Here is a 16,787-nt window from a genome sequence, read left to right as displayed (position 1 = left end):
CACCCCTTATATAGAGAGTCTTATGGGTCTCTAGGAAATAAACACAAAGTTCAAAAGGGTTACTTAGCAAATACAAAACCTTATTTTTTAGAAACATCTTCTAAAGATAGCACAAACTAAAAGGGTGGTGGGAAACCCTAAGGTGATTTCGGCCAAGCTCTCAAAATGAGATAAGGAATGTCTCTACAAAAGTTCAAAAGGTGCTTAAGTCAAGTCAATAAGTCACACTTAGTCAAAGATCAACAAGTTAACTAAGGTTGAGTCAACTAAGTCAACTTAGGGAAATCACATAATGAAATGCTAAACACGGATAAAGATGAAGGACTATAAGTCTCCCATCTAAACATGTTCCTTGTGATCCCTCTTTTGTATCTTGTGTGGTCAAGCCTTCATCATTTTTTAAGCCCCCTAAAAAGAAACTAAGTATATATTATTTACACAAATTCAAACGATCAATTATCATATTAAACTCTTTAGAATACTCAATCACAATCTTATGTGCAACTTCATTAAATATATCACAGGATCACCATTCACTTCTCTAAAACACTTAAGAATCAACTTATTGTAATCATTCCAAACTAAATAGGAATTATTAATAGTTTTTGCCTAGGTTGCGATCTACTATAATACATGTCTTCGCATGTGCATTATCACAAGCTTAACCTTCACCAACATGTTATCAATCAATAATAAAAGTATGACATTGATTAACATTTTCTCCTAAGAATCTAGATAAGTCTGTGTGAGGAAATATGAAGAATGATCATTGTCCTACCTGTACCCCAACCTCATACTCTATAGCTAGATACCGGGTACTGATGTCAGTAAGAGATCAGTTAAATCCCATAGTAGCCATACCCGACCTCATTCACCATGGCTAAGTATTGGGTGTTGTCTCCAACAACATATCAAGAATCTCACAGTACTTGTACCTGTACCCGACCTCATTCACCATGGTCAAGTACTGGGTGTTGTCTCCAACAACAGATTAAGAATCCAACAGTACTTGTACCTGACCTCATTCACCTTGGCCAAGTATTAGATGTTGTCTCCAAAAAAGGATCAAGAATCTAACAGTACCTGTACCTGGCCTCATTCACCATAGCCAGGTACTGGATATTGTCTCCAACAAGAGATTAAGAATCCAACAGTACTCGTACCCGATTTCATTCATCATGGTCTGGCACTACACACTGATCTTAATAAAAAATCAAAGAACCCCATACTACCCTATGTTGGCCTCACCCCATAGAGCAACAAGAGCTCTAAGGTAATTGCACAAACTCTAATAGACCCAAAAACATTTAAAAAAGGTATTTTGGACCAAAAAAGTCCATTTCAATGGGGCCTGAAAAAGTAGTATATATATATATATATATATGTATGTACATATATATATATATACATATATATATATATATACATATATATATATATATGTATGTACATATATATATACATATATATACATATATATATGTATATATATATGTACATATATATATATATACATATATATATATATATGTATATAAATATATGTATATATAAATATATATATATATATATATATGTATATACATATATATATATGTATATGTATATATATGTATATATATATATATATATACATATATATATATATATTACGTTACTTATGTATTTATTACGCAATTATTATACCTTGAAATTCTTTGAGATTCTTTGACAATACCAATGCTATTTTAAGTATCAAAGTGTTTTTTGTAAGCACTCCTGCACTCTGGATGAAGACGGCTAAGAGTGAAGGATTTCCGGATTGAAGATCGAGTAGTCAGTTCGAACTTTGAAGGCTTGATAGAGTACAATTTGGTCATGCAAGAACAATCATGATTCTATCTAGTGAAAATCAGGCATCTCACCCCTTGTAGTGCAACATTTCTTATAACGTTTTTTTCATGAACTCTTCTAAAGTACATTGTAACAATGTCACCATGGTGTTCTAATTTTTTAATTAGTGTAACACCATAACCATGAATCGAACTACCTTGAATCACTTATTATGATAAATGGTATTTAAGTACTGAAAGGTTCGAAGAAATTGAATTGAATACGAGAGAGAATATTTTATAAAATATTAGAAGAATTACAACCACTAAGAACCTACTTTATAAAAACAATCCATGATAGAAACAAATTTACTCTAGTAATTACAAAATATTTAGACCATAAACTAAGCCAATATTTGCAAGACTCACTCAGATTAATTAGATTACACGGACAAATTTGTTATATAAATCGAACTATTTTAATAGCTTGACCAATGTCACATCAATACATGCATTCATGTCCATTCCGATATGATAAAGGATTGATCCCTACCAAGGATGATAGCCCATGGCACATGCTTAGAAGAAAGGGAGTTCCTTGATACCTTCCTTTGCTTTTATTTTCTTTAGTTTAAAATTCCATTAAGTTGGCTTGGTTGACTATTTTTAAGTTGACTTTTTGACCTTGACTTTGGGTTGACTTGTTGACTCAAAGAATTAACTTAACCTAAAGCCAACATGCTAATACAAAATTAACTTGTTTTATAGGTTCATTAAGAGGTGGGACAAGGAAGGACAAGTGACGCATTTAGATGGCTTTTGGAGAGCACATGTGAAGGAAAGAGAAGGAGGAAAGCTTTCTAGAAACATCTAGAAAGGATGACCACATGCCTTGGCCACCAAGAAGTCTAGAAACATCTAGAAGGAGCATCCACCTTGTCTTGGCCAAGAAGGCTTCTAGAATGTGTCCATGTGCTTATTAACCTACTTTCTAGACTCTAGGTTTTGTTATTTGCATTGTAATCCTTTTTAGCTTATTTGCTTTTGCTAAGAGGCCCCTAGACACTTCAATTTAAAGGGACCTCTAACACTTGTACTAGGGTTGAACATTTTAGAGAAATTAAACACCTTTGTGTATCAACCATTGTGAGAGTCTTCCTGCTTAGGGAGTGAAGTTCTTTTAAGCCTTATCTTGAATCTTGATTCAAGTGGCGACACACATCCACTCATCTTCAAGGTTGTCATGGTTTCTTCTAGCCTAGCCTTGTAGTGGCGTGCTTCTCACATTTTTATCATTCATTTCCTTTCCATTTTATGCTTTCTTCTTCCTTTGTGTGTGTGACTTGGGTTTTACTCTTTTTATGTGTTATCCACTCTTATTTGTTTTGAATCAATCCATTCTTCTCTTCTCTAGAACCTTGGAAAGGAACATTCACATCTAGATAGCTTGCTATCTTAATGTTCAGTGGAAATTTCCTTGGTTTTCTTAATCAATCATCACCATATTCAATAATCTTCTAAAAGGAATAAGATAATCCTACATCACGATAACTACTTAATAATGATACCATAATTTTAAGGTGATCAACATCATTTAATAAAAAAAGTTTAAAAAAATATTCAATAAAAAAGGTTATATCTAAAATTGTAGAATGTGAAGTCTTGAAGACCAAAAATGGTTGTGTTTATTAAATGTATGGTTAAATATGATTTTGTTCTTCAACTTTTAGTAAAAATTGAAATTAGTCCTTTTTGAATCCTTAAATCAATTTAGTTTCTCAATTATGTAAATGCGTGAATTTAGTCATTTTAACCAAATTTTATTAAATTTATTTGACGTTTCAAACATATTTTGTTATAGTATTTTAGTTTATTTTGTTGACATGAGAAGCCAAGGTGGTTTGCTTCTTGAAGATTTGATGAAGATTGAATGAAGCTCTTTTGAACTATCTTGAAGCCATAAACATTGGAATGAAGCCTACATTGATGAAGGAAAGGAGATTTGATGATATCCATGGTGATCAAGGCTGAAACATGTGCTCTCCATGTAATTACATCATTAAGAAAGTGTACTTGTAATTTGTAATTCATGTTGTAGACCTTAAAGCATTAATTAGATGTTGTTTGGTCTTTGGTGTGTTTTTAATCTGTTGAATGGTTTTTCAACAGGTTAAAATGTCTCTTTTAATCTGTTGAATGACTTTTTAACAGGTTAAAAGGTTGGCTGTAGTAGTCTTAAACTGCAACAAATTCAATCAGTTGATTTAGATTTTAATTGACTGATTTCACTTAAGTTAAGTGAAATCAACCGATTGATTTGAAAATCAACCTGTTGAATTTCGTAACAGTTTGACTATAAAAGTTGTGATTTTCGAAAGAGAGGTTCGTTGATCATTTTAGAGCACGATTTGGTTCTAGAAATGTGTGGAAACTCTCTCCTTCGTGATCATAGGTGTTGCAGCTGTTGAAGATTGATCTTGGATCAATTCTTGAAGCTTTTGGCTTGGTTTGAAGCTTGGAGAAAGTGGTTTGTGGTAGGCAAGGTTGTGCTACCACTAAGGTTTGATCTTTCTCAAGCTTTGTGTGTGTGCCTGGTGGTTTTCGAGGTCTGTAAGAGGGTTCTTGCTGTGCTGGTGTGATTCTTGTATGATTCAAGAGTCTTTTGTGGTGTTTTTGCATATTTTGGAAGTGTAAGGGTGGATTCTTTGTAAAACTTTTGAAATAGTGCAAAGTCAAGCTCAGGTTGCCTTGACTAACTGGATGTAGCTCAGGTTTGAGTGAACCAGTATAAAAATTCGTGGTGTCCTCTCTTCTCTAACCTTTCTCTCTTGCATTTTCATTTTAAAGTTTCAAGAACTTGTGCTTTAATCATTTTTTTCATGTTCTTGCATGTTTTTATAGCATCTGAAGCATTGAGCATGTTTGTATAATCATTTGGAATTGATCTTGATTGTTTCTGGTTTAAAATTCAAATTCATATTTCTGCATTTTTCCCAGTATTTCAGTCGACTGTTTTTCAGTTTCAATCGATTGATTATACCAGAACAGAATCTGTTTAGTAAAATCAATCTATTAACTCTGTTTTTGATTGACTGAAAGTGTATAGTCCAGTACTATTTGGATCCTAACTTGGTGATCTATTTGATTCAATTAAAGGAGGTTTTTAGCTTGCAAAAATAGCCTAAAGTTTTAACTAGCCAATTCAACCCCCCCTTCTTGGCTTTTCAACCATTTCAAAACTAACATATTTATACCGTTTGACACATGTTCACTTCAATATTAAATGACAAACACGTTTGAAACGTTAAATAAATTTAAAAGAAAAATTAGTTTAAATAACTAAATTTACGCATTTTTAGATCTAATAAACTACATTAATTCAAGATTTCCAAAAAATACTAATTCCAATTTTTACTTGAACATGAAGTGAATAAAATATTGGTTTGAATACCTTTTTCGTCCTCATTTTCGTAGTGTTTGTTATGGATGGTCCTCATTTTTACCAAATGTTTAAAATGGTCATCATATTCGCAATTCGTATTTAATTTAGTCATTTTCTGTGACGCCATTTAAATCAATAACATAGCACTGTACAGGTGGCACTATTTGTATTACGTTGTATTAAGGTGTATTACGTGTACTATACAGGTGTAGTAATTAGATATTTGGGGATAAATAGGTCAGCTAGGGTTTTGAAAATAAATTGTTGGGTAGTTGGTGAGTTACTGCAATTGGTGATCCTATTGTGCTTTAGCTTGCCCTAATTCTTACTGAAATTGAGCTAATTTGTGTTTTTCAGCCATTAGCTCTTCCTGGAACGAGGATTTCTGCTTTTCCCATGATTGAAACTTCATTTGGGTCTTCCTTTCCCTCCTTGAGACCTCCTGAGAGCTTGTGGCTGATTCTGCTGCACGTAACCTAGCAACCTCCATCTCTTTCCGCAGCACAACAATCTCTACCTCAAGCTTGCGAACATTTGCATTAGTTCGTTCTACTTGAGAACTTGATTTACACAAGGCATTTTCCATCTCTGAAATCGTTTTCATAGTGTTTTCCTCTAGTGTCTTAAGCTCAGCCTTGTCCTTGCTCAACCGCCGAGCAACCTGTATAACCTTTTGATTTGCCTACTCTGTCCATTCTTGAAGCTGGTTTTGGAGCTCATGAACCCATGGAACTAGCTTCAAAATCATTTCATCCTATCTTAGGGTATCCACTATCCTAGGGGCTTGTCGCGTGGTATCCCTACACAACTACTATTGGGTGCCTCATTATTGCAGCATATAGATGTAACATGATACTCACTTTTTGAAGACAAAGAAAGAGAAAGATCAGTATCCATAGCTGGTAATGCATTTGGGTTACCAACAACGAGAATAGAATTTGGGTACTAACTTGCCCATGACGTGGGGTTATTTCAAACTTTTCAGCAGAGAATTCATAACTTAGGCTTTCATGTTGAGCTGAAGGAATTCTCTTATTTGGCTCTTCTAAAGGTGGATCAACCCTGAATTTTCTCTTATTCCTGCTCCTTTTTTCTTGTTGCGATCTTTTTCTTGGATCAGCCCTGAAATAAAGGTATCAACATGAATTGGGAATGGAGGAAGAAGATTGCAGCAACTCACCAACTGTCCAATAATTCATTTTCAAAACCCTAACTCACCTATTTACTACACATGTACAATACACGTAATACACCTCAATACAATGTAATACAAACAGTGTCACATGTGTAGTATTCTGTTACTCATTTAAACGACATCATATAGAAAAACTAAATTAAACACGAATTACAAAATTGAGAATCATTTAAAATATTTGATAAAAATAAGACCATCCGCACCAACAGTTACAAAAGTGAGAACAAAGAAATATTTAAGCCTTCGATTTAGGCAATTTACGCAATTGAAGATGAAAAAGTAATAATTTTTTTTTTTTTTGAGAAAGAGTTGTTGTGAACCATAGAACATGAGAGCTCATAGGCTACAGAATGTGAATGTGAATGTCTGTTCTTAGATTGCCTGAAAGAGTGGGTTTAGGGTTTAATTCGATTGGTTTTGTTTAGGTTCCTCATATCACAGCGCCACCGGAAGTGGTTGGTTTCTTCCACAGAGAGTGAGTACTGAGAGTAGAAAGAAAAGGATTGGGGAAATTCTAGTTTCAGATTCTTACTAGATAATTATATGGCAACTATGCGTAGAACTGCGAGAAATTTTTTGATTTCCTTTCACCGAACCATTTCCTCTGCAACTTTTCCACCTCCTCCCGTTGTTTCTTCCCGTAGAGTAGTTGTTACCGGTAACTGACTAGCTAACTATTCCTTAAATTCATATCATGTTTGTTTTTCAGTGCTGAGTTCAGATTTCATTTCAATTCACGATGTTTTAGGGTTAGGTATGGTTACTCCTCTTGGTTGTGGAGTGGGCACAACATGGAAGCGCCTCATTGATGGGGATTGTGGGGTAAGGGCATTGTCTTTGGAAGACCTCAAGATGAATTCTTTTGATAAGGAAACTCAGTTGAGTGCCTTCGAACAGTTGACATCCAAAGTTGCTGCTCTTGTTCCTACTGGAACCAATCCAGGTGAATTCAACGATCAAATCTGGCTTAATTCTAAGGTAATCTTGTTATTATCATCGTTATCGTTATCTCCTACACTGGCTGATGAGATGACTTTTGATACAGCACTCTGTACTTTAGCTGGGATGAACTTTAATATGCTTATTGATGCCATAATAGTACTGTGACATTTACCTTAGGACCATCGATCAATAGCAAGGTTTATAGCATATGCACTGTGTGCTGCTGATGAAGCTCTCAAGGATTCTAATTGGTTTCCCACTGAGCAGGAAGATAAGGAAAGAACGGTATGCATTTTTTGAATTTGTATAATAAATATTTTTTTTTTTGAATTTTTCCTTGTGTAACTTGTGTTAAAACTTCAAACTATTAGGGAGTGTCTATTGGTGGGGGAACTGGAAGCGTTAGTGACATCCTAGATTCTGCTCAACTGATCTGTGAGAAGGTCAGTTAGTTGAAATCCAATGGTCTTGAACAATTTTGATAATCTTTCCCTGTCAAAGTTTTTCAACAAGTGCTTTTAGTTATGGCAGCGAAATGTTTAGTAATTTAAATAAATTATACTGCATTTGATATTTACTTCTTCTACCCTGAATACAGCGTCTTCGTCGCCTTAGTCCATTTTTTATCCCACGCATATTGATCAATATGGCATCGGGTCATGTGAGCATGAAATATGGGTTCCAGGTGAAGAGACTACTTTCTCCTGAGTTATATTCTATACTACAAAGTGCAAATATGAATGAGCTCCTGGCCTCCTTCAATTGCTGGAGCGCTGGACACGCTAGCTTATAAATACTTGTATTGTGGATTTTAAGATGAAAGTTATTTCTATATTATAGAATTGTTTGCCCTTCTATAGAATGAATGTAGGAAATATATCTTCTTGCTTCAATGTTTCTTCATCTTATAATAATTTCTAAGATCATTATCCAATGAAAAGTAACAGCCTTCTGAGACAAAAAAAATCCTTCATGTTAATTTGGATGAGTAATTGTCTGTCCATCAGCTTTGAGAGTTTAAATACTCAAAAAAAAATGTTATATCTCCCTGTAGAACAATTATTAATTATAACACATGTCAACAAAATTATCAGAAAAAGGAAATAGTAAAGGCATTGTTTCGGAGCTATGAGGATGTTGTTATGCTATGACCTTTTCTATCCTTAATAATACTGAGCAATGGAAAAACATGTTCCCTATTCCGGAATTCTTGAATGTAGGGACCAAATCATGCTGCAGTAACTGCATGTGCCACTGGTTCACATTCTATTGGTGATGCAATGAGAATGATTCAATTTGGGGATGCAGATGTTATGTTGGCTGGAGGAACAGAGTCCAGCATTGATGTATTATCAATTGCAGGATTCTGCAGGTAAATTATGATCAATGCCCTGTGTCCTCTGTTATTATTGACAACTTCAGTAATAATTTGTCCTTTTTTCCCTCTGATATTTTAAATCTGATTATGGAGACTTGCAGGTCTCGGGCTTTGACAACAAAATATAATTCAAGCCCTCTGGAAGCATCACGACCATTTGATTGTGGTCGAGATGGGTTTGTGTAAGTATATTAACATTGAACATTTGTCTCTGATTATAATCATGTTTGTTTTTGATATAAGCCTTGCTGCTTATATCAAAGTTACTTTTACTCAGGATAGGTGAAGGTTCTGGAGTCTTGGTCTTGGAGGTTGGTTAAGAACTTTATTGTGTTTTATATTTTATTTATAATATTTGACATTTCTCAATTATTTGCTCTCCAATCTTTAAGGAATTTGAGCATGCAAAAAATCGAGGAGCCAATGTCTATGCAGAGATTCGTGGCTATGGGATGTCAGGTAGTTTGTTGCAGGATATAAGATTTTCTTATAGCCTTAATTTTATATTTGGTTGACTTCTTTCATGTGGAATTTAACTAGGTGATGCATACCATATCACTCAACCTCCTAGTGATGGAAGAGGTGCCATTATGGCTATGACTCATGCTTTAAGACAGGTATCTTTTATCATCCTGTATTGCTCTGCATTCGTTATGCATCATTAGAGGTTCTGTCGGCTGAGCTTCCAACTTTTGATGTATACCTGCCCTACTGAAAATTATGTAAGTGAAGATTATGTTATGTCACAATGATAAATGTCCACACAAGATGGCCAAACCATTATTATAACAGAATATGCTAGATACTTGGGTGCTTTTAGCATTTATTATTTGAGAGATCTGCACGCCTATTTAGCAGAACTTTAGTCTTAATCATTATTACGAATGAAATTCTTCTGCCATATGTATTTTCGTTTGCTTTGTGCATTGGCTTAGTTAGACATGTCTAGATATACTCATTTTAACCGATTTTCATGATACGCAGTCAGGTCTCCATCCTTCTGAAGTGGATTACATAAATGCACATGCTACATCTACACCGTTGGGCAAGTGAAGTGAACCTATGCCGAGTCCAGCAATTTAAGCTTGAATATTATTATTGTTTTAATACTACATCTCTGTGTCTGTGCTTTTGCCGTAAATTTTCTCACCAGAATTATTTATATAGGCGATACCATAGAAGGTAATGCTATCAAAACCATGTTCTCTGACCGAACAAGCTCATCTGCTTTAGCCTTCTCCTCCACAAAGGTAAAGCTACAGATCTTTTTACTTATCTGATTGTCTGTATAATCTAAAGTGTCCGTTGCTTCTTAATTGAGACAATTTTTACAGGGGGCTATTGGTCATCTCCTAGGTGCAGCTGGAGCTGTTGAAGCGATTTTCGCAATATTAGCAATACGACATGTAAGCAATATGCACTTTTTTCAGGAAGTTGTGGGGAAGAATTTTTGTACGTATGTTTAATCTATTATATCGGTTTGTATGATGTTGTTATGACAGGGAATTGCTCCATTAACTCTGAATTTAACTAAGCCAGATCCTGTGTTCGATGATGGTTTCATGCCATTGTCTGCTTCAGAGGAAAGGCCAATTAGAGTAGCTATGTCAAACTCTTTTGGTTTCGGAGGCACAAATGCGGCCCTACTTTTTGCTCATACTGATTCGGACTGACAAGACTGAAGAGAGTTTAATGACCTAAAAGTTCTTGGCTTGGACCTCATGTTCTGTCATCTACTACTTTTGCAAATTAGTTTTTTAATGTATTTGGAACGCTGCGTTGATGATTCAACATTCATAAAATGAAGATCCGATCCCTTATTTCGTTAAAGTTAAAATTTTGACAACGAGTTCCTTAAACATTTTATTTAAAAAAAATTATCTTATTTGTACCTTAAATTCTTTCATTTTATAAAATCTGCAATTTTAGTTCCGAAGTTATTTTTCTGTAATTTTAGTTTTTAGTTTTAAATTATTCATAATTTTGTTAGACTTAAGAATGCCGGAATCTTTTTTCTTATTTACTTTGAAATTTAAATTTTTTAATTAACAAGTGTTTTTAATTTCTCGTGCTTAATGATATTTTTTTTAAACAAATCGAAACCTCCCTAGTTGCATAGTTCATTTCCATTGAGGCATAGTGCAATAAATGATTTCGTTGAAAAACAACTTGGCATGATTTGATTGGTAGTTGTTAAATATGGAGATACCCAACTTCCTCATATCATAATATTCAATCTCGGATCCCAAATATTCTATTCTTCTCTTCAAAATCCCTAACACAAACCTAGTTTTTCTCGGTGCTCTACTGTTTTCAACTTCGTTCTTTATACTATTCTCTTCATCAACCCATGGCTTCCGATTCCAATTCAAATCTTAGAATCACCATTGAAAGCAATCCTCCAGAGTCACGTCTAGCTGAATTGAATATCAAGTGTTGGCCCAAGTATGCATGCATACTCTCTTTTCTTTTTCACCTCTTTGTTATGATATTTTCTTCTGTCTCCATGTATAATTATTTATGCTCTTCCTTCTTCTTTTTTTCTTTTGGTGGGGTTGGTAAAAAAAATGAAAAATGAAAGATGGGGCTGCTCTCCAGGGAAGTACCAATTAAAGTTTGATGCTGAAGAGACATGCTATTTGTTGAAAGGGAAGGTGAAGGCATACCCAAAAGGGTCATCAGAGTTTGTAGAGTTTGGTGTTGGAGACCTTGTGACCATCCCAAAAGGACTCCATTGCACTTGGGATGTTTCAGTTGCTGTGGATAAGCACTACAAATTTGAATCATCTTCTTCTTAGTGCATGCTTTGGACCACTCATCAATTAACATTGTATATTGTCATTACATTATGTTTAGTTACCACTATTATTTCTTCCAATTCTTTCACAGTTTCTTTCATTATTTAGTATTTTGTGGAAGACAAGTGGGGTTGTTTGGTTGTTCCAATTCTTGGTGGGTTTAGTCAAAGAAAGAACCAATCAGTCAAAGGTATAGCTTTAAAGAGTTAGATATTTGATAGATACAGCTTTTAATGTTTCTTTGACTCATCCATCTCTCCATCACATTTTTTTTTTCTCATCCCAATTTCTATATTTTAAAAGTTAGATATTTCAAATGTAAAATTTATATGTTACGTTCTAAAATATACACTCCAAAGTTAAAAAAGAAGTAAGTGAAGATTTTTACTGGTACAAAAGAGTAGGCCTTCTACCATAATTTTTAAAAGGTTTAATTAATGATTCAGTTTTCTAATTTATTAATTTAGTTCTTTTTTATTTTCTTATTATTGTTTGGTTTAATTTAATCATCTAATTTTTTTTAAAATGTTCAATTTGATCTCTTTATTATTTTGTATTTAATTTAGTATTTCTTTTTTTTAATGATATAATTTTGTCTTCTCCGATTTTAGATCAAATTAGTAATTAAGTTTAATTACAACTTATATATACATGTTAAAATAATTTTTCATAATTTATACATCAAGTCACTTCACCTAAATACTCAATTTTTTTTTACATTTAAGTGAAGTGATTTGATGTATAAATTCTAAAAAATTATTTTAACATGTACATATAAATTGTAATTAAACTTAATTATTAACTTGGTCTCAAATTGGAAAGGACAAAATTGGATCTTAAAAAAAATACTAAATTGAATAAAAAATAATAAAAAGATTAAATTGAATTTTTTTAAAAAGTTGAACCACTAAATTAAATCTAAAAATAACAAGAGGACAAAAAAAATTAAATAACTAAATTAATAATTAAGCTTTTTAAAATAACCATTTTATCCTTCGTTAAAGACACTTTTGGATTGGAAATCTTCTGAAATTTGAAACATGATTTTCAAAATAGATTTTTTGGAAAAAAAAAATTAAACGGGAATTTTCCAAACAAGTTTTCCGTAACATTGAAATGCATTTTGGAATGAGTTTTGTAGAACAAAATTTCAAAACAAGCTTTCTAGAATATATATATATATATGATATTTTCTAAACAAGCTAGAACAAGCTTTCTAAATGAGCTTTTTGGAAGTGGTGATGTGTGGTGCAGTGAGGGAGAGTATTTTAACTTTTCTCTATTAGTATGAAAGTGCAATTAGTAATAAGGGAGGTGCAGGAAGAAAAGATTCAAGAATTCTTGTTGTTTTTTTCAAAATCGTAAAGCCCAAAATTGGATTTTAGTTAAAACCAGCAAGAGACCCGTGCATACGCACGGGTGTGTTTTTTTTTATATTTTTTATTTTTAAAACCTATTTTATTATTATATATAAATCAATAATTTGAATGATTATTATTATTGATTAATTTATATAATAATTAATTTATTATTTAAATTTATGTATAATGATTAATCTATTATTTAAATTTATGATTAATTTAATTAATTATAACAATATGATTTTTGTTTAATTAATTAAAAGAAATAGTCATAATGATACGATTAAGTAATTAATATTTAAATTTAATAGAAATAATAATATTAATATTAATAATAATAATAATAATAAGATTAAAAATAATAGTTAAATATGAATTTTTTGTTTTAAATTATAAAATTGACATTAATTGATTAGTAAGATATAGTAAAACAATATTTTTAAAAGAATAAAATTTATAATTATATTTTGTGTTACATATTATATTAAAATGAAATGCGTGTACAGTTGGTCTCATATAAAATAAATACAACATAAAATTGATGTTAACATTTTTAAATAGAAACACATGTAGACAAATATATGTTACATTAAAATGAAATGCATCTGCATGAATAGTTGTTAAAAAGTAAAATGTAGGTATAATGTGCAATATGGTCCTGTAAAAAGTCAATACAACATGAAATTGATGTAAAATGTTTAAATAAAAACACATGTAGATGCGTATGAAATTGATATAAACACTTGTATTTTATATTAAAATGAGATGCGTATGCATTATTTCTTGTTAAAATAAAATGTAAGTATATTTCGTACAAAATAAATACAACCTGAAGTTGATGTTAGATTTGTTTAAATATAAACATATGTAGATATAAATAAACACATATATATTATATTAAAATAAAATGTGTATCCATGGGTCGTTGTTAAAGTAATATGTATACATATTGTGTAATATGTTCCGAAATAAAATAAATACAACATGAGATTGATGTTAAATAGAAACACAACATGTGTAGATATAAACATATGTATATATGTATGAGTCGTTGTTGAAGTAAATCGTATACATATGGTGTAATATGGTCCCGTATAAAATAAATTCAACATGAAATTGATGTTAACATTTCTAAAGAAAAACACGTGTACATACAAACACATGTATATTACATAAAAATGAAATGCATATGCATAAATGATTATTAAAATAGAATATACATATATTGTGTATTATGGATCACATACAAAACAAAAATACAGAACGAAGTAAATATTAAACTTTGTTAATAGAAATAAAAGAATAGATATAAAACTTAAGCCAATATTTAAAATGAGTTCACAATATAAAATAAAAATACTAAAATAAAATGATGTTAAACTCGAAATATTATAAACAAAAGTAATATATATTGATTCAAATAAATAGTACTTTAAATTCCTTGGGTAATAATTTAATGAATACTTTAAAATCAAATATATTCATTGATTCAAATAAAAATAACAACAAAAAAAGTAATAGTAATTATAATAGTATTATAAATTACCAACAAAAAATTTAATTTATAATTACAAAAATTTAAAATAATTAATAAAATCAACTAATTGATAAAAATTATTTTGAAATTATTCATATTATTATTAATTGCAAATATACAAATTTAAAAGATTTCAAAGGATTAAAAAAGAATTAGAAAATAATTAATGAAATTAATTAGTCAATGAAAAAAATTATCTACGAATCAAATAATTATTGATTATATAAATCAATTCCAAGTTGTACACGTATGCACAAGAGTCATTACAAAATTGAATTTTTTATTTATCCAAATTTCAATTTTTATCATCGAAGAAAGTTTCTTTATAAGTTTTTTTTTTAAGAATATTATTTAAAGTAATATTATTTCATATATTTATCTATATTATTTTAAAAATAACCATGTTATGTTATTTTTTGTGAAATATAAATTGTAAAATTATGGTAACATGAATATTATTTAATAATATAAACATGAAATTAATAATGTAAAATAGTGACATAACTGTTACTACTAATAAAAAAATAGTGTAAACCAATTAATAATAAATAATAATAAAATATAATATTAATAATAAAATAATAAATATTCTTTAATACTAATAATATTAATAATACTAATAATAATAGGGTTAAATATGTTTTTGGTCTTTTAACTTTTAGTGAATTTTGGAATTAGTCCATTTTGAAACTTTGAACCAATTTAGTCCTTCATCTTTTGAAATATGTGGATTTAGTCCTTTTAATCAAATTTTGTTAAGTTTATTTGGCATTTCAAGCGCGTTTCACAATAATATTTGACTTAACATTAAAGCAAAAATGTGTCAAACAGTATAAACAACTCCTGAAATGCGTACGAAACATCAAATAAACTTAACAAAATTTGATTAAAAGGACTAAATCTATGTATTTCGAAAGATGAAGGACTAAATTGGTCCAAAGTTTCAAAATGGACTAATTCCAAAATTTACTGAAAGTTAAGGGATCGAAAACATATTTAACCCATAATAATATATTAATAGTTCATAGTTCGGTGTAATAAAATAATATTGCTATATACTTAAATGAAAAATGAAAGGTGTATATATAAATAATTGTTAAAATAAAATGTAATTAGTGTGTGCATTATAAATTTAGTCTGAAAAAAACACAAAACGAAATTGATTTCAAATGATGTGATGTGATGATCTAATGGTGATTGAAGTGATGGATTAAAAGTGAGTCAAAAAAATAGGTTAAAGTATCATTGTCCTATTTTGTTTGGATAAAGATAGTTTAACCCACATTTTTTGACCTACTTTTAACCCACTTCTTCAATCACCATTAAATCATCTATTTTGATTCTCTCAAATGATGTGATGTGATGATCTAATGGTGATTAAAGTGGTGGATTAAAAGTGAGTCAAAAAAAAGTGGGTTAAAGTATCATTTTTTTTTTTTGATTTCAGTTTTACTTTTAAGAGAATTATTATTGTTATTTATTTCAATGATTATTATTAGTTTAATTATGTATAATTATAAATACAATATTCAAATATAGATTACATTGAAAAATAATCAGTTATAAGTTTATTTTAGTTAAATTAATTAATACAAATAGTATAATAATAAATTAAATAATCTAATATTGACACAATTGATTAGTGATACATAATAAAATAAAATGACAGTATTATTGAAATTTAGAATTAAATATTGTACTCATATACTATATTAAAATGAAATATATATATATATATATATATATATATATATATATATATATATTTATATATATATTTATATATTTATATGTCATTATTAGATTTAAACGCGTACATACATAATCTAGTAAAAACTCACTAATCAATTGTTTTTATGTTTTTTGATTTTTTTTAATATGGTGTATTAATTTATTATAACTATTTATAGTTATAGTAATTTTAGTTTGTTTCAATGACAGAGTAAGAAATGAAATGTATTATTATTTTCAATTAATTTGCTTAATTACTAATAAACAATTTTAGAATTCATCTAGTTAGAATTAGAGATGGCAAATAAACCCGCTCCCGTGGGTATTATCCGAATCCGTCTCCATTTTGATGGGGAATCTCCGCATTGACTGGATATGAGTATGGGAAATCTTCAATTTTCTCAATTGGGTATGAGGATGAGGATGTGGATGAATATATCCCCCGCCATAATACCTGTCTCCGTCATATCTCCATCATCGTTTAAATTATTAAAATATTCACAATTAATTAAGTAACCATATATATATATATATATATATATATATATATATATATTCTTTCTATTTTTTATTTCTTCTAAATATTTGGTTT

The 16,787-nt window shown here is 30.3% G+C and overlaps 2 protein-coding genes across 2 annotated transcripts; both read left to right on the top strand.

Annotated features, from left to right (window-relative positions):
* The first annotated feature begins 6,708 nt into the window (after window positions 1–6,708).
* On the top strand, window positions 6,709–10,605 carry LOC114191655 (Beta-ketoacyl synthase). Its single transcript, XM_028080963.2, has 14 exons — window positions 6,709–7,106; window positions 7,197–7,426; window positions 7,568–7,675; window positions 7,762–7,833; window positions 7,989–8,075; window positions 8,611–8,762; window positions 8,870–8,950; window positions 9,046–9,079; window positions 9,161–9,227; window positions 9,309–9,385; window positions 9,753–9,813; window positions 9,936–10,018; window positions 10,103–10,174; window positions 10,271–10,605. Exons 1-14 carry the CDS (start codon window positions 6,992–6,994, stop codon window positions 10,439–10,441), a joined length of 1,410 nt encoding a protein of 469 aa, XP_027936764.2. The 5' UTR covers window positions 6,709–6,991; the 3' UTR covers window positions 10,442–10,605.
* Window positions 10,606–10,726: 121 nt separating this feature from the next.
* LOC114191656 (uncharacterized) lies at window positions 10,727–11,815 on the top strand. The gene is made up of 2 exons (XM_028080964.2): window positions 10,727–11,213; window positions 11,350–11,815. Exons 1-2 carry the CDS (start codon window positions 11,119–11,121, stop codon window positions 11,564–11,566), a joined length of 312 nt encoding a protein of 103 aa, XP_027936765.2. The 5' UTR covers window positions 10,727–11,118; the 3' UTR covers window positions 11,567–11,815.
* The last annotated feature ends 4,972 nt before the right edge of the window (window positions 11,816–16,787 follow it).

The sequence above is a fragment of the Vigna unguiculata genome, chromosome 7 (genome assembly GCF_037176805.1).
Source record: "Vigna unguiculata cultivar grain cowpea cultivar isolate G323 ecotype 2 chromosome 7, ASM3717680v1, whole genome shotgun sequence".
NCBI lineage: Eukaryota > Viridiplantae > Streptophyta > Magnoliopsida > Fabales > Fabaceae > Vigna > Vigna unguiculata.
Note: the sequence above shows the minus strand (reverse complement) of the source record. Positions and strands in the feature narration are given on the sequence as shown.

Excerpts from the sequence above, each read along its gene's own strand:
- LOC114191655 (XM_028080963.2), top strand. The coding sequence starts at position 6,992 with ATGGCAACTATGCGTAGAACTGCGAGAAATTTTTTGATTTCCTTTCAC. Across the intron at positions 9,080-9,160 it reads CTGGAGTCTTGGTCTTGGAG|GAATTTGAGCATGCAAAAAA; the intron begins GTTGGTTAAGAA and ends CCAATCTTTAAG. Across the intron at positions 9,814-9,935 it reads TGCTACATCTACACCGTTGG|GCGATACCATAGAAGGTAAT; the intron begins GCAAGTGAAGTG and ends TTATTTATATAG.
- LOC114191656 (XM_028080964.2), top strand. The coding sequence starts at position 11,119 with ATGGCTTCCGATTCCAATTCAAATCTTAGAATCACCATTGAAAGCAAT. Across the intron at positions 11,214-11,349 it reads AATATCAAGTGTTGGCCCAA|ATGGGGCTGCTCTCCAGGGA; the intron begins GTATGCATGCAT and ends GAAAAATGAAAG.